General features: G+C 37.2%; 3 protein-coding genes across 3 annotated transcripts; all 3 read left to right on the top strand.

Moving 5' to 3' along the window:
* Positions 1 to 399: 399 nt before the first annotated feature.
* On the top strand, positions 400 to 6,610 carry CBG15445 (the record flags this gene model as incomplete). Its single annotated transcript, XM_002645331.2, has 15 exons — positions 400 to 545; positions 1,054 to 1,215; positions 2,213 to 2,433; positions 2,474 to 2,603; positions 2,984 to 3,055; positions 4,055 to 4,172; positions 4,218 to 4,393; positions 4,439 to 4,540; positions 4,588 to 4,656; positions 4,746 to 4,858; positions 4,907 to 5,016; positions 5,069 to 5,256; positions 5,304 to 5,372; positions 5,417 to 5,515; positions 6,490 to 6,610. The coding sequence occupies 15 exons, from the start codon at positions 400 to 402 to the stop codon at positions 6,608 to 6,610; spliced, it is 1,896 nt and encodes a 631-aa protein (XP_002645377.2).
* Positions 6,611 to 9,420: 2,810 nt separating this feature from the next.
* Positions 9,421 to 10,296, top strand: Cbr-unc-27 (the record flags this gene model as incomplete). The annotated part of the gene is made up of 4 exons (XM_002645332.2): positions 9,421 to 9,570; positions 9,623 to 9,894; positions 9,949 to 10,090; positions 10,144 to 10,296. 4 exons carry the CDS (start codon positions 9,421 to 9,423, stop codon positions 10,294 to 10,296), a joined length of 717 nt encoding a protein of 238 aa, XP_002645378.2.
* A 2,288-nt stretch (positions 10,297 to 12,584) lies between these two features.
* Cbr-tag-130 lies at positions 12,585 to 17,300 on the top strand (the record flags this gene model as incomplete). Its single annotated transcript, XM_045240294.1, has 17 exons — positions 12,585 to 12,740; positions 12,802 to 12,900; positions 13,113 to 13,273; positions 13,324 to 13,468; positions 13,520 to 13,691; positions 13,740 to 13,802; positions 14,241 to 14,378; positions 14,426 to 14,556; positions 14,589 to 14,662; positions 14,709 to 14,870; positions 14,916 to 15,018; positions 15,715 to 15,832; positions 15,889 to 16,025; positions 16,074 to 16,303; positions 16,348 to 16,453; positions 16,869 to 16,979; positions 17,124 to 17,300. The coding sequence occupies 17 exons, from the start codon at positions 12,585 to 12,587 to the stop codon at positions 17,298 to 17,300; spliced, it is 2,283 nt and encodes a 760-aa protein (XP_045095738.1).
* Positions 17,301 to 17,889: the final 589 nt, after the last annotated feature.

Genomic DNA, 17,889 nt, shown 5'->3' with positions numbered 1-17,889 from the left:
CCTGTATTGTACTTTTTATTTTCTGAAAAATATTTTGAATTTTCGAGCAAAGCTAACAGTTGTCTTTCTGAATACTCAGCTTATCCTCAATGCTCTTTTCTCATCTAACCTCTTTCTTGCTCTTCAAATTCAAACCCCATTTTCTATTTCTACCCTTCTTGAGGTGTTGAGGTACTAACCCGTATTTCATATGTCACATTTTTAATGCAAAAGAAGGAGAGGAGTCTTGGTCAGGAAATTTCTGGTCCCCTTTAACACCATGTCGTTTTTCACCTACCCAACTAACTTCAATTCTTGGAAAGCTCCATTTTATGGTTGTTATTTTGAGGTCTTTTAATTTTTTTTGTATCTTGATCTCCCATGTTTTGAGTAATCCCTTTCAAAACAGTGAATTTCCAGATGTCATCATCAAACTCAACGAATCGGGTCAGTTTTGTGGATGTGATCATCTTCGCCGGCTTGGAATCACTTGGAATGTGTGCGATAGTCGGAAATCTAGCTTTGATTATTGTTCTGCTCAACAACAAGTACCTTCATCGTGCCAGGTATGTGGAGGAGGGTCATTTCTGAATTATGTATAATTTCCGTTCAAAGTTTTTGAATAATTTGAATGATGACGTAGATGGCACGACGGCGCGCAACAGTAAATGTCATGTCAAAAGAGTGCGAGATTGAGATGATGAAATCGGATATCGTTTTGAACAGCAAACATTGAAAATAGAAAAAAAATGATGAAGTTTCGAGATTCTCCCACGCAATAGGAACTTTTTCTTGGATAGTCTCATCTCAGAAAAAAGGATTTGGGGGTGTTTTACACAACCCAGATTTTCTTCACTTTTTTTCAGAAGGTTCCAAAGTTTTTTCTAAAGAACCATTCACCAAATTGTGTTTACCCAAGCGTTCCAATTCAAAACAATTATGTGCAAGCATTGATGCTCAAGTTTAGTATATTTTTGCAGTTCAAAAAGAAAGAAAAGAAAAATAAAGTGCGTTCAATAAGGTTTTGAGGGTTCCAAGTAAGCAAAAATGATATGAAAAATGACACCGTTACAGTTTCATTCTGATGCTCAACTTGGCGATCGCTGACGTCATCCACGGCTTTGTGACCACGTGCCATTTCTATCCGCCAATTTTGCTCAAACAAATGCACATTGGTGAAATGGCTGTCCGTCTGTTCAACATTGCCGATTGGACGGCTTGGGCGATAACACTGACGTGAGTTTGAGGGCTAAAATTTATGACCCGAAAAATTGGGTGCATGTGTAGACGAGTAGACAAGTTTTTTTTTCTGTATAAAAACTCTGATGCTCAATTATAAGTACCATTATGGGGTTATTTAGAGAGAATCAATTTTAGGATATTGGTGAATTTTTTTTATTCGGAGCAAAGCTAAATCAGCAATATAAATTTCTGGAGATTTCTAGGCCATTCGCTAAACGTTCTAGGCTATTTGGCAAGTCTGTACCACCCCCTACAGGAAACTTCATGTGGGTTTTATTGAAGCGGTTTATACAAGCTCAAAATTAAAACTTGTAGAGTTTCCTCCAAGGGTCTCGTACGGACTAGCCAAATGTCCTAGAAAGAAAAGCAATTGGCCTAGAGAACTACAGTGCCGGCCATTAAAATATGAAAAAACGTGTTTTTCGGTTGATGTTAACTATTTTCAGGAGTCTGGAGTTCGGCTGTCGAGTGTCGGATCACTTTGAACATTCGGGAGGTTATAAAACAGACCTAGATTGAAAACTCTGCATTCACAGATATTTTTGAAAATTCTCAGTTTTTCGGTTACTTGCCAATTTCTGAAGGACACCTTTTACGTTTTCAGAACAAAAACGAGCCAAAAATAGATATTCCTCGGAAATCGACAAATAAGTGGAAAACAAGGATTTTTCGAAAAAATTTGAAAATGCAAAGATTTCAATCTAAATTTTTTTGTAACCTCCAAGATTTTCAAAGTGATCCGACACTTGACAGCCAAGCTCCAGATTCTTAAATATCACCAAAATCAACTGAAAAACGTATTTTTTCATATATTTACGACCTGCATTGTAGTTCCTTCAAGGGTCACTGACTCGCCAAAGAATATAGAAAGACTACCGAATTGCCTAACAATTCTAACATTTTTGATCGCCACTGCCACATCTGCAGCAAACTGCTGATTTGCTTCTCTCTGAATAGGACCGTCAGAAATCCATTCCTTGATCTTTTGCAGGCATATGTCAGCAATTTGTTTGGACCGTCTAATTGCCATAATTTTGTACGGACGATACAACGTACTGGTGACAGTTCAAAGAATCAAAACGTTTAGCATTTCGTGCTGGGCATTTTTTCTGAGCACCAATGTTACTTTGTTTTTTCTCCAAGCTTGTTGTATGATCCGACCGTTGGAATCGTTGAATTATTACAGTTTCGGCTATGCTGAGAACAGTGGAGGTGAGTTTGGATCTATTGACTCAAAAAGGTATAATTTCAGAAAACTTCAATGTATACGTTCTGACTTATACACCTGTAGAGATCTTGACCATTTTGATACTCTCGTTTTCAAATCCTATCACCCTTGTGCAGCTCTATCGTCGACACAAAAGGAAAATTGCTCTCAGACAGTAAGTTCCACACATTTTCAATTCATCCAACATCCGCTTCTCTCTTCTTCTGGCACACTTTTCCTCTTTTTTTCTCATTCCGCCTTATTCACACTTCATTTTTTCATAATTCTGATGCTGCACTATATTTTCGCAGTTTTAAAAAATTTGAAAAAAATTTACGCGGCAAGATTTTTGATATGCATGGTGTTTTTGCATTTTTTAAATCAAATTAGGTAGCACAAGAAGTTTTTCACAATACTAAAACCTCACAGTTACAGTTTTTTTCACAATTTTTCGAGTGTATTTTCATATCTAATCATTTCATACAATTCCAATTTTACACATAATTTGTCTCATATGCACGGTTATATGGGTGCAGTGCGTTGTTTCTTATTCAGGCAAGGAACAACGAAAAGTGTCTCCACGTCATCGTCATCGCTTCTGAAACAGCAACGATCACAGTGGCAGAGGTGAGTATACTGTACTTCTACAGTTGGTTCTTTTTTCGGGTCTATTTTCCACTAACAATTCGATGTCTCGAAGTTCTGTCCTCGAGTGAACCTTATTTTTTCTTTTCCGACTATCTTATTTTTTGAAAAGGATGGGTTGCAGTTTGGGTTTTGTTTTTAGTTTGGTGTTTGGGGGAAAATCAAAATTGAATATCTATAAAATTTGAGCAAATAATTCGGTGGGTACAAATATTTAAAGGTCACCTTGGTGCAAGGCAATTTAGAGGTACAAAATACAATGAACATTTAGAATTTTTACCCCTGAATCATTTTTTATCCTTTTGTAGCACCGAGTTATTGTACAAATTCTGTTTCATAATATAGTTCTAGAAAATCTCAGATGCCAATTAGCTTTATGCTCTTTTCCAATTTCCAGATGTAGATAGAAAACTACAGTAATTTTGCAGCAATGTCAGAAAAAGCGACTCGAATGAACAATCGAAATTCTTTAGGTTGCGTTCAACATTCACTTCTCCGTCTAGAATAGTGTTAGTCCGTAGAATCCGTTCTACTATTCAAATGGAAATGCATAATCGTACCGATGGCATTTTATATTTCTAACCAACCCCCGCATGTTACTAATACGGATCTTAGAGCACTGAAACTCTCAAATTTTTTTTTAGAATAATATTTTAGCATGAAAACCCACATAGAATTTGGCATGTTTTCTTTTCTTGGAATGATATTTTTCATATATTTCACCGCTTGCAAATTTTCACTATCTTCCACATCTAACTGCACTATTCCTCAAAAAAAATACATCATTTTTCTCTTCGATTCTAAGTTTTTTTTTTCAAGCCACGCCGCTTTTTGCTATCCGTAGTAAAACATTTCATATTTTTAGTTAGTAAATCTATATGAGAATTTGATAAGTTAATTTGGAAACGGTTTGTTTCTAAACCAACTTTTCAAATTCAACAGACTTCTAATTCTGGTTACTCAACGATTCCAAATTTTCAGAGCAAGTACGATGTTATTGGAAATGTCCATGAAAATGGGTAGTAAGCACATCGCGAACGATGTTCGAGAAATGGCGGCAAGACGGTCCAACAGACAGCAACAAAGAATTCTTCTACAGGTTTTTTCAATTTTTCAAAAAAATTTTGAAGCATTAATTTTTCAGATTACTGTGGTCGCTCTCATCTTCTACGCATACATGACTGCCTACTACGTTTCCTACTACAGCAGATTCCAATCAATTGCTGTAATGATCTTCAACAGCTACTTCTATTCAATCACTCATATGATCAATCCAGTGATTTATTTCTCGCTGAATAAGGAAATGAGATCTCAATTGAAGTACTCATCATTTTTACCTAACAATTCTAAACCAAAACTTTTCAGGGAAGCCTTCGTAGACTTCCGCAAATTTTTCAGTTGCAAGAAGAAGGATCCATATGGGTTCGCCAACAGCTCTACCAAGATCAACCATAGTACCAAATTGACGTGAGCAAACTTCATAAATCTTCATTATTTCTAATTTTCTTTTTCAGAATGGTTAGAGCGCAAAGTACATCTTGCAGTGAAACATCGCCTTTGTTCTCTTCCAACAATCACTACAAGTGAGTAATCAAATTTCTCCGAAATTAAGGATTGAATGTCTTTCTTCTTCTTTTTTAAACCAATTTTTCCCACCTACATCCAATTTCAGATCAACTGGTACTACTCAGAAGAATGAGGAAAGATTGTTGGACTCAGTGGAGGGAAGTAGTACTGGAAACGAGTCGGCCGAAATTAGAGCCATAGTGCAGAATGATGATCCATGTAAGACCTCAAAGCAAATTGTAGAAAACTGAACATTAGTTTTTTTAGCTGACCAATGCTCACTTCCAAAATCGGATATATACGTGACGCCACCGGTTGAAATGCCGAACAAAATGGGCGCCAAAGAAAGGTCCACGTTCATCAATCAACTCGTCTCGGTACCGCCAAAAAAAAAGAACAAAAAATTGTTAGAAAAATTCAATTTTCCAGGCGTTGCAATATGCCAGTAACAAATCATTGTCGTCTGTAAAAGGGCAAAACGAGGTAAATGAGGGGGAAGAATATGGAGAAGATGAGCGAGCTGCGGAAAACGGAGAGCAATTGCGTGTGCAACCAGTCCTAAGAAAATTGGACAAATCGGCAACTACGAATGACATCAGTAGTATGATCAAACAACGGTTTGTTATGATCCAGAGACGTTTGCAAATATGATTTTCATTTTTAGATACATCCGATTCTCCAATACCCTGCAAGTCATTTCTAGGGATTCCAATTTCTTGTCCGAAAATCACAAGTAAGAGTTGTGCAGAATAAAGAGGACAAGGTCATAGTTTTCAGATATGTTTCAATGGGAAGTCTAGAACGCAGTTGCCTTCTGAACGATATGTCTGGAAACAGTGATTCTACAAGCACAACTGTTCAGAAGTCAATTACAAGGTTAGATATAAAGCAAGATCTGTTTTTTAGAGAAAGGACAAAGGAGAAATTTTCAGATTACGTAGCGAATCGAATTAAAAGAAATTGGGTGATATGAATGGAATTTAAATAAGTAAAACCTGTGACACATGAGAGGAAATTCTCAGTGTCCCTTCGTTTTTCTCAGATCTTGGTGGCAAAATATGTCACATGCCTGCACTAGCACAAAACTTATAATATGAATATACCATATACGGGTTGGGCAGAAAACGACAAGATTTTTCATGATTTTTTTAAATTAGGATTTTGATTATGATTTGGTAGTTTTTTTGTCGATCAAAAACCGAAACACCTGAAACTTTCATGGAACTTTTATGTTGATAATGAAAATTGTGCTAAAAAATACCCATTCAAATCATTTGACATCACTTGACTGAATTTTTCATAAAACAAAGTATTAAGAAAAACATTTTTCCATTATTCCCATTCTGCATACTGGTACTTCATATTTTAAGTTTGGTTCTAGTCCAGGCAAAAAACATATTTTGCCATTAAAATCTAAAACGAATGGACTTTTAACAAACTTCCTTTGTTAATACACGTTTTATAGTGATTGTGTGATTATCAATATCCACAAAAGTTGTCAGAAACTTGTGTCAGAACAGTCTAATTGTGTAAAATATACTTCATTTTTTAGAAAATAACTCTGAGCTCACGTTTTTTTTGAATATCAAAGAAGTAAAATTGATTTATAAATAATTGTTTTGGATTTTTGTGGTCGTGACTGAAGTATAAATATTTCTTTATTTCTCTTCAGGTAACGTATTTTTTAACATTTTTTAAAAGATTTACAAAACTTGAATTCCAGTTTGCGAAAAAAATCTAATGAGTATAAACGTACTTGCAGTGTTAAATCATCACATTGTTTTTTTTCTCAATGTTGTTTTTTTCATATCCCATATTCTTCACACCCTTATCTAACTCAACTATTTCAGATCCACTTCCTCCAACTCAAACGTGTTCCGAAGCAGCACCACGAACTGCAACGGCGACACCGGTCTTCTTCTAGACGATGAAATCGACACCGATGTAGAAGAAGAGATTGCTTATCTATAATTTTCCTCCTTGATCTCAATTCTACGAAAACCACACTCATGTTACTCTTTATTTCCTGGGCACCTGACTAATCATGTCAGTTTTTGTTGTCCGCTTGACAATTCGCTTTTATTGTGTACGCTTTCTGTCACCTAATAGTTATCTTGGGCGTGTTGACAGAAAAAAGATCTCACGTGTAAAATCGTATCTCTTCACTCATTCTGAGACACTGACATAGACAATTGTTCAACACAAAATCGAATATTTATTGCCTGGGTACCGTAATGTATGCTAAATTGGACTGGATTTGTGTAATTGTTCCGAGATTTTGATTTTTTTTTTCATTCTGGCAATAAAGTTTTGAAAATAATACGTTTAGAAAACTAAAAATTTACAGTGGGAGGTGTTTTGAGGTTTTTGAATTTCAATCATCTCAATCCCAAACCAATGGCAACATTTCCGTCAAAACTTTTTTCTCGACCCTTCCGTGAAAAACATCATTCGCGTCATCTCCCCACAACCAACACCACCGCCTTCGCGCTTCCATCTACTTTTTTCTTAGCTATCTGCTCTCTCTCTCCCTCGATCGGCTTGTCGCGAGATAACCAATGTATCAAAGGAGATGTGAAGGAGATCAGGAGCAAGACAGTGTAAACGATTTGGAAATTGACAGAAAAAGAGTGATAACGGGAATGAAGGAAGAAGAACCAGAAAAAAGAGATATTGGCCGATATGTGGGAAAACACACTGGTTGGAAGAAAACAATACTATTAAAACTATCATTGTTTGAATATATAAACATAAAAATATTGAATATTGGTTCGTTAGAGATCTTTGGAATAGCCTTCACGAAACATTTAGAAATTCAGAAAACTACAAATTTCAAAATTCCGGAATTTCAGAATTTTTGACATATTCTGATTTTCGACGAGTTTTTATGAGAAATCTCATTTTCCCATAATAAAAGCGCGAAAAAATTGGCGAAAAGTTGACAAACAGATTTTGCAAACGTAAAAAAAAATTATAATTAATTCCGCTCGAGACCATCAAGGAAACATTTCACGTGCATTCAAAAAATCATGATTCCAAAAAAAGCTTCGGAAAAAAGTTTTTAGCAGATTATAAAAAAGTAAAAACGAAAAAAAATATTATAGGGTTACGATACAAGCAAATTCATTATTACCGTATTTCCTCAAAAAGAAGCCCACCCAAACCGTCGCTCAATTATCTCGATTTTTGGATGAGCTCAATTATCTCAATTTCTGTGAAAAATATCTAAAACTTGTCAACTGATGAAATACTGCTGATAACATGATAAAAAATTCGGTAGTTGACAAATTTTTGATATCTTTCCCAGAAACCGATATAATTGAGCTCAAAGTTGAAGGCTCGAGTGGGCTTTTGTCAAAGAAAATACGGAAGTTATTGAAGTGTATATCTGCACTGTGTCGAACTCCGCCTTCAACTTTAGCAGAAGTAATATATGCAAAATTTTAAATAATCAGTAATTCAGAACATTTCAGATATGTTCTAAAGCAAGTGATTTCCGATTCAAACGACTTCAACGATAATTTATTTTCTTTCAGAAGTTTTCAAAACAACACTAGAAAAACATTTTTATCACTTATCATTGTCACCTCCACTACAATATCTCAAACATCTGCCTACACCTCAACACACTTTTTTCAACCTCTTTTTATCTCATTGATATCGAATTTCAGGGTGTCGACGACCACCGCGACAAGTATCTGTTGTATTTATTCACACGTTTCCCTGTCTGTCAACTTGTCAAAAGCTTTAAATTTCAAGTGATAAGATGGTTTTGCTATTTTTACAACGTCAGAAAGTTTTTAAGGGATCAGATATAGAAAATGAATAGAGAAAAGCCACGTGAAATGGATAATCAATAAATTTGAATTTAAATCTATTTGGAGTTTGTAACTTCTGTTACCATTTCATCTTGATTGATACAAACATATATACAGAAATTGTTTAAGTGAAATTGCTTTGTTTCAGATTTTCCAGATATGTCAAAACTACAGAAGAGCAGCCGAGTAGAAGAGCTTAGTGACACAGTGGATAAAGCGGTAAGTTCATTGCTTTCCTTAAATTTCTGCTCTCATATTTTCCCAATCAGAGACGAAACTCATACATCTTTCAAGTTAATTTGCAAAAATTGGTACGAATATGATTTCTGATCACATCTTTTCCCCAAAACCAAAAAAATAGACAGAAGCTCACACCATAAATATCTTCTCCCTATCCCATATTCCCCGAAGTGCTCATAACTTGACCCGCTGCCCATCCATCCGGCTTCTAATAGCATCTTGTTGCGTTCCGAAGATCTCGCTTTCTCCATCGTCCTCTTTTCCACCTCTTCAAACCACCAGCACTTTTCCGCGTATCTCTCCCTCTATCTTTTGCTTTTTCTTCTATCAATCTCGGCCAACGCAATTGGTAGGCACAGAAATCATTACAACGTTTGGCTGGTGTCGACTGTTGAAAAGAGCACGCAATATGTGTGGAACCGTCCGAGAGACGCCAAAGATTCAGAATAGGAGGGCGGGGAGGTTGTTGTATGTGTGTGGGGTGCGGCTGTTGCCAACTCAAGATTCTTCCTCTCTTGTCTTCATACACACCAGTTGTGACATTCGTTGGCAGAGTCGAGGGACTCCATACTTCAAATTAGACGGGTCCTCTCGTGATCTCACATCATTTTACCTCATTTCTCAAACTTTTTTTTGCTTTTCTCAGGAAATCTGAATCCATTTTCTTTTAATCACTGACACTACCGTACACCTTACCTATGCTTCAATTATTTTGATTTTCAGATGAGTGAGGAAGCCGGAGAGGACGCACAGCGCAAAGCCGCCGAGCGCGAGGCCAAGAAGGCCGAGGTGCGCAAGCGTCTCGAGGAAGCCGGAAACAAGAAGAAGTCCAAGAAGGGATTCTTGACACCAGAGCGTAAGAAGAAGCTTCGTGTAAGTTTTTTTCTAACCGAACGGCGTGATTGATGGGGTTTTGTGATTTCAGAAGCTTTTGATGGTCAAGGCCGCCGAAGACCTTAAGAGACAGCAATTGCTCAAGGAGCAAGAAAGACAGAAGGCTCTTGCCGACAGAACCATCCCACTCCCAAATGTCGACTCCATCGAGGATAAGGGACAACTCGAGAAGATCTACAACGACCTCTGGGCTCGTCTCACACAGCTTGAGGAAGAGAAGTACGATATCAACTACGTCGTCTCCCAAACCGAATCAGAGATCAACACCCTCACTATTGAGGTCAACGATCTTCGCGGAAAGTTGTAAGTTTAGAGCGAAACGTAGATTTTCAGGAACTTAATAATTGTTTTTTTCAGCGTCAAGCCTTCCCTCAAGAAGGTGTCGAAATATGACAACAAATTCAAGAAGAGTGCAGACAGCAAGGCTGGAGGCAAAGAAGATTTCCGTGCTAACCTCAAGATCGTCAAGAAAGATGTTATGGAATCCATCACCAATGTTGTAAGTTCTCCCTCAAAACCTACAGTAACTCAAACAATCCACCATGTTTTCAGAAGAAGAAGGACGACAAGCCAGACTGGTCTAAGAAGAACAAGGAAGCCAAGGTCGAGGAAGCTGCCCCAGCTGCCGCCGCCCCAGAGCCAGAGCCAACCGCAGAAGAGCCAGAGGCTGCTGATCCAGAAGCCGGTTGGTCAAAAATTGCTTGAATTTAAAACCATAAATATTTATTTTCAGAGGAAGAGGAGGGAGAGGAGGAAGAGGAGGAATAAACTCATTACAACTTCTTCACAAAACTCGTCACCATCCAAAACGACGTCATCAAACCTACAAATCATACACGTCCGCCCTTATTCTGTAGCTTGTAAAGTTTTACCTCTTCATTTTCTTTTTTCTTTTGTCTCTGAATTCTGTATAATGGGTCCCGGATATCTAAAAATCTTCCACGTGTGTGCAAATAAATTCTTGATGGTCACTTTCTGTGTTTTGAGGCTTTCTGAGCTGTAATTTGAGAAGCTTGGGAGACGTGTCTGGTGATAAGTGATGAGTAAAAAGTGATGTGGCGGGGGAGGAAGAAAAAATAGCGACCAATGATCGGCAAAGTTAAAAAAAAGTAGGGATACAGGGAAGTTTGGTGGTTCTGATTTCGAGAAAATATGCCATCCTGGAAATTGGAGATTTCAAAACACGAAATCATTTTTCATAGAATTTAACAGAACTCTGATATTGATATCTAACATATATAATACGAAATTCCCTCAACCGACTGTACCAGGATGACTAAAAGTTGACCTCATGCTGGTTTCAGCTTGCTCACAACTCATAAAATCAGTGTTCGGAGCGGAGAGAGACGCCTTTTAAAGTGGGAAATGATTGATTATTGTAGAATCGCATCTGAAAAATGATGAAAACATAACAAAGTACTGAAATTGTTCACTTCGAACTGCAAAACGATAGTAGAGAAAGCTAAAAAAACCAAAATCTCTAGTTCACACTTTGAATTCTTACACCATAACTAGAACTGTATCTCCATGAGGTATCACATGTTTGAAAGTTAGCCAAAGACTCTTTAATCATGATCAAAATGTATATTTCCCATTCAAGATCGTTTTTCTATTTTTTTTCAGATTTTTGAAAAAAATTTCCAAAAATCCGAATTTTTCCCAAAGTGAATTATTTATTTTGCTAAATCTTGTTCTTTTTTTTCCGTCGAAAGTGTTTTTGTATCGCTTTTCTCAGGATATTTGCTACATTTTACAGAAAATATTAACGCTTCAGCTCTATTTTGAAGAAAGTTATAGCCAAAAAACTGTTTGCGAATTTCTTTTTGACCAGTACTGTACATGGCTCAAATCATTTTCAGCATGTTCGAATGTACTTTTTTACAAACTTTCAGCAAATTCTCAAATTACCAAAAACCTTTCTCTTGAAACGAGCGCCAACGGGGAAAATGGAAAAGAAGGCTCGCTAGAGAAATTACCAAGCTTTTAGGCTTCGGGATCGTCCAACTTTACTCACAATTATGATCGAAAATGTGATTCCGAGAAAATAAAATTCTTTTTGGAATATTGTTTCACTGTTTTTTAAAATAAAATTTCTTAAAAACACATGTACCAGATCACACGAGTCATCTGAGACTATATTAAATGTTGCAGAACATATGATTCAGGGTGTAAATTCATCACGTTGGAACAGGAAAACCAGTTTTTTTTCGATTGCGCACTGTTCCTCTACTCTTCAAGAAGAAAGAGAGTAGAGATCAGCACCACAAAGGGAAACTTTCGTATTTTTTATAGCTGAAAATTATTTCTCAGCCATTGTTAACCATTCAAAAGCCTACGTATAGTGCAATTTTCTGCCGCATCTTTATTATTAATCATTTTTCTCTTAATGCTTTAATCAATCTTATATCAAATAAATGAAGTAGTGTCTCTTTTTGTCTCTCCTATTTTTCTTTTTTGTCTGTCGGTTGTCCCAGAGGAAAAATCTGTCAGACCTAATATAACTTGTCAAATTTTTGGGTCTGTCAGGTCTGAATCAACTCGAAATCTGTTTATTTAAATTTTAAAGATCACAATTAGTTTTAAAAATAGTATCAAGATCTCGTCATAGGCGAACCATCCGTTTGACTGAAAAGTTCGTTTCCCACTATTTTCTTTTACCTCACTCACTAGAAACAGTAAGGATGTCCACTCTTTGACAGTTGTCCTTCTCTTTATTCCTAATCTCATCTCCTCTGCTGTGTATTCGTCACCCAATTCACATCCTCCGTTTTCCCTCTCTTGCTGGTTTGCGCGCGCACACACAAGGGGTATGCAAGTGCGCTCCACTGAATATTCTTCGCTCCACTGAATATTTAGTTTTTTATTGGTTTTCAGACTCGAAATTACTCATTCTTATTGGATTCCGACCGTTTTTTCTCTAAATTCCTGTTTTCAGATTTTTCTCCATATTTTAATCTATGGTTTCGTAAATAAACTTTCAGATTACAAACAGTATGAAAGCCTTGCAGGCAATCTTCATATTGATTTTCTCGGAGCTCATTAGCACACAAAAACCAGAAGTGATACCGGCAAAATGGGATGTGCTCTACGAGAAGGAAACAGAAAAGAACATGTCGCTGACAATTTTCCGTTTCAATGTTGAGAAACAGGTTTGAATTTGGAATTTTTGTGTTTTTTAAGGAATTTCGCCTTTAAAAAAATAATTTTCAGTATTCCGTCGCCCGAATCATCATGAGTTGCAACGAGAGCACGGAGCACAACCCTCTCCTAGCAGTTTTCCGAGAAAAAGTGGCAATTTTAAGTCTTCAAGTGAGTTTTTATTTTACAAACGAAGGATGTGAAGTAGGACATTCCCAGGGGCACTATTGGGCGAAAATCGATGACTGGCCTATGGAAAAGAGTGTTTTGAAGAACTGTAACTAAAAATCTCAGTCAAATTGGAATCAGCATAGGCACTCCACCCTCAATCATAATTTTGAAATCCGAAAAGAATGAAAAATTCTTTTAAAATACGATTTCAGGTCCCATTGATAGTCGACAACTATGAATACAGCCAAGTTGCTCGAACACTCTGCCCATTCACTGAGTACAAGGAAGGAGAGGCTTTCACGGTAGAGGTTACAAGCTCACGGCCGGTTCACTACAACTTCCGAGCCGAATTGGTCCACAATTTCTATTTATAGTGAGTTTTTTTGTGAAAATTGTTCTGATAAACATGTGGTTATACTACAGCAACGATTCAAAGCGCCTCGTGACAGCAAGTGCTTCCGAACCCGTGTATCTCCGATATGACATTCCGAATGGAGTCGATTCAGTGGCGGTACATGTACTCTCAAACACCACAACTTGTATGACGGTGTCGGTACAGAAAATCGGGGTAAATAAAGTTTTTCCCCTATACACCACTATTAAGCATCAAATGTTTCAGTGCCCCGTCTTTGATCTTCCTGACAACGTCAACTCCATGGGGCTGCACCAGACGATGACTACCTCGGCGACAATTCCGGTTGAAAAGTCCCGAATGTCAAGTTTTTACGTGATTTTTGTGGTCAATACCAACGATGATTTGTGCTCGGAGATTCTGAGTATTAAGCCGAACAGTAAGTATTGCGAAATATACACAATTCATAATGTTGTTATTGTTTCAGGACCAACAAAGTTCCCACTTCGCTTGAAATCCTTCAATGTCACTATCGAGTCTTCCATGAAAAGTGAGTATTTCGATATTTGTCGGCAAGTTGATTCCGCGCTGACACGGGTTGGCTGACGCTCTTCAAAATTGAAATTGTGGGCAGAACAGCATATAAGCAAACTCGACGAGCTCTACAACTTCCGATAAGAAACGACCAGCATTTGTGTCCGTAACCGGGGGTTGGCCAATATTTAATAGCCGGCCCGGACCATAATACCCCTTTTGAAACCAGTTCATTCTCATTGAAGGTTCTATAGCTTCCCAAACTCAATCATCTGGTACGCTATGTTGCTCACGATTTAAATTTTGAATCGAGTTATCATCCGGCCCGTGGACAGGTATCGGTTTTTTCTCTTCTATTCTGCACTATCTGACCCGGAGTGAGCTGAAGCGGGTTTTTCAAAATATCTCTATTCAGTTTGTTCTTCTGTGAATCTTCACTTACCAATGTTTTCAGTTTTTGACTACATCATCCCAATCGTCTTCTGGGCTTGTATCCTTCTGCTGGTGACCCTTGTGGTATTCGTCTACCACTACTTTGATGGAATATGGGAACGGAGGTTTTTGTCCAGAGCATATACTCATTTGGAAGATAGTGAGTGTCTTCTCAAAATTCTGATTAGCAAAAGTGGCTTTTTTCAGATGCCCAAGACGAGAGACTCAGAGATTTTTATGAGTTCAAGCGGATGTCTGAAGATGATGATTTGAGAGACTACGATATTCTTACGGATTGCAAGGATATGATGGTTGTGAGAGCAAAAGTATGTTGTTCTGTTCCATTTTTAGTAATTCATATTATTTTCAGACTACTCTTACTGTCGCTGACCTTTCCATGACACCATACGAGACTAGAGAAATGCAATACGATGTATATAAAATGTGAGTTTTCGGTTTTCAATAAAAATGTTCAAATTGAATTTTACAGTGCTCTCGCCATCATTGGAATTTTCTACAACATCACCGTTCTGCAATTGATCATCAGCAAAGCTGGAAATCTACGACAGTCTGGAGATTTGGACGAGTGCACTTTCAATTTCCAGTGTGCCCGACCACTTTGGTATTTTGTAGCGTTCAATAACGTTGTTAGGTTGGTGAGAAATTTCTTTAACCAGAAATGTTGATTATTTTTCAGCAATTGTGGATATGTGTATTTCGGAAGTCTGATCATTGTAATGAATTACTGCCGCGAAAGGAGTTTCAGACGGCTTTTCGCTGTGCAACCAACATTAGCTGAGGTGAGTTTTTGTTTAAAATTGTATGGTCTTCTTGGCCACAACTTTGGGCTGCTAGCTTTTTTTACAGCGAATCGAGATTGTGCGGGGTCAGGGAATTTTTCAAAAAAATCAAGTTTTAGCAATTCTTCATCAGTTTTCGTCTATACAAAATGTTTTATGAGCTAACACACACAATTTGAGAGTCGAAACAATTTGTTAGGACAAAAAAAGAAAAGAGATACAGAATTTCGAATTTTCAATAAATCGCGATTTCTTTTTTGACCAAGAAGTTTCTAGCGGGTAATAACTTGAAAACCCAAAAATAGTTTTTTACAATAATTGAAGAAAATAAAATTATGAAACACCGAATATTTTGAATAAATTTCTTTTTGAAGATTTTTGAAATCTGAATACTTTTTTTCTAAACTAGTTTATTTTGCTCTTGAAGTGTGTGTGTATGAAAGTTTTCTACAGAGAAAAAATGAAAAAAATGACAAGAAGTGATAAAAATTGCGAAAAGAACGGCTTTCGGTACATAATGAATCCAACAAGAGTTGACAACTCTGCTCGATTGTAATTTGTGCTGGGGGAAACGTGAATTGTGGAAAATTAGTTTAGATGCCGTGCCAACACACATTTCAATCACTGAGAACCCAAATGAGATCAAAATACATCAGCAAAACAAATTACTGAGCACCAAACCACCTATTTTTGTAGAGATATGGTCTCCCCCAACACAGTGGACTGATGACTGCTATCGGTCTTGCAGTGATCATGGAAGGGATCTCATCCGCCACCTATCACGTGTGTCCGAACAATATCAATTATCAGTTTGGTGAGTTCATTGCAACATGTTAATATTATCAGTTTGTTAATTTTATCAATTTACAGATACCGCTTTAATGTATGTCATAGGAATGTTGGGAAAACTGAAAATCTGGTCACTGCGCCACCCTGATATGGTTGTCAGTGCCTATCACGCATTCGGATTTCTTGGTATTTTCTTAATGGCTGCGATTGCTGGAGTGGTGAGTATATTTGACATTATACATTTGTGAACAGAATTCAATGTTCAGTACGTCCACAACATGATCTTCTGGATAATGTTTTCTATAATATACATTGGAAGTATGATGCTGATCAGTTTGGAGTTCTATTTCAAAGGAATTTGGACTCTGAACATTCGAGAGCTCCGCAATTCGATTCGAATGTCCTGGGCGACATCAAGACATTTATCGTGTATTGTTCCAGCTTACAAAGCACGCTTCTTTGTGATTCTCCTACTGAACATGGCTAATACTGCAGTGTAAGTTCATACATTGCATTGTTATGCTCAATTTTTGTTTTCAGTGTGGTTTACGGTCTTGATGCTCATCCGAAGGACTTCCTGTCGTTTTTGCTCATTCCTTTCATTGGAAACCTGTTCATTTACATCATCTACTATATTTTAATGAAGGTGAGTGTTTTCTAGGAATAAAAAATAATTATTTTTCTGTCGATCACAAGATTTTTCAAGATTTTTTCGGAGAGAAATTTAGACAGAACATGTTCTAAAGCTCTGGAAACGGGAAATTTTTAAATGGGGAAATTCTCGTTGAATTTTTTTTCTGGCGGTTGGGCAATTTCAACTAAAATGATTAAACAAATTATATTGGATTAACTTGAGAAATTCAAAAATGTTCCGAGAATCTTCAATTAATTCTCAAAAACTGAAGACACTTTGAAAATACATTTCTACTCCAAATTCTTTCTTTAAAACTGGAATTTCAGCTGAAAACCGAAAATCAGTTTTTCGGGGTTGTCCGACCAAATTTTCCGAAAAAATTGTCTTTTGGGCCCAGCAACCAAACGTAAAATACAAATTTTTGCAGATGATATACCGAGAAAAGATTCCAAAGCGAGCAGTGGCATTACTGATTGCAGCAGTTATTTCATGGACATGTGCTGGAATCCTGTTCAACCAAAGGGTTTCGGATTGGAGTGTAAGCTAGAAATGACTATAGTTGCAAAAGGCCGGACCGGACTTTTACGGGCCGTGCCAGGCCGGCATCTCATCGGCCCGGTCCTAGATTTTGCAACTATTGAATTGACAAATAGTCAAGTTTTTTATTTCATTTTTCTTTCAGAAAATGCCTGCAATCTCTCGAGAGCTCAACAAACCCTGCATTTTCCTCAACTTTTATGACAACCACGACATTTGGCATCTCAGCTCAGCATTCGCCATTTTCTTCTCATTCACCGCAATCAACGTGATTGACGACGATCTGATGTTTGTGATGAGAAACACAATTCGAGTCTTCTAATTGTACAAAATGTGTATATCTATTGATCCCCTTTTCCGGAATCATCATCAGTACAAATAGTCACGTCACAATCACTATTCTGCACATTGAACTTTTATTTCATTCATTTTCTACCATTGTCTTTCTATCCTGCTACTTCATGATCATTCCATACTTAGATTAGCAATTCTCGTGTCTTTCCTTTTAAAACAATACATGTACTCAACCAGTTAGATGATACTTGTCGGCCCTAGTCTGAAAAATTTAACTTTGGTGTTCCTATATAGTCAGATTTCAAAAAGTGTGTCATTTTTACGGCAATGAAGATATGGGTTTATTTTTGTCCGATTTATTGTTTTTTCTTTGAATCAGGAAGTGAGAGCTCCTGTAGATTAGAACGGGAAAAGAATGTGTGGAGTTGACCAGATGTGCGGTCGCCATCGCTATCTGATTACTTTATCACACATATAAAAGCAGTGTCGGTGGTCATGCTCAGGTGCTAATAAGCTGAAAAGATGGAGATTGCGTAGATTAATTGAAGTATAGGTGGAGGCTAGGGTTTTAATGACCCTTTGGAGTACAATAGACTGATTAAAAGGCACAAAAATGT

This window comes from Caenorhabditis briggsae (assembly GCF_000004555.2).
Source record: "Caenorhabditis briggsae complete genome, chrX, whole genome shotgun sequence".
NCBI classification, from domain to species: Eukaryota; Metazoa; Nematoda; class Chromadorea; order Rhabditida; family Rhabditidae; genus Caenorhabditis; species Caenorhabditis briggsae.
This window is presented reverse-complemented; position numbering and strand designations above follow the sequence as displayed.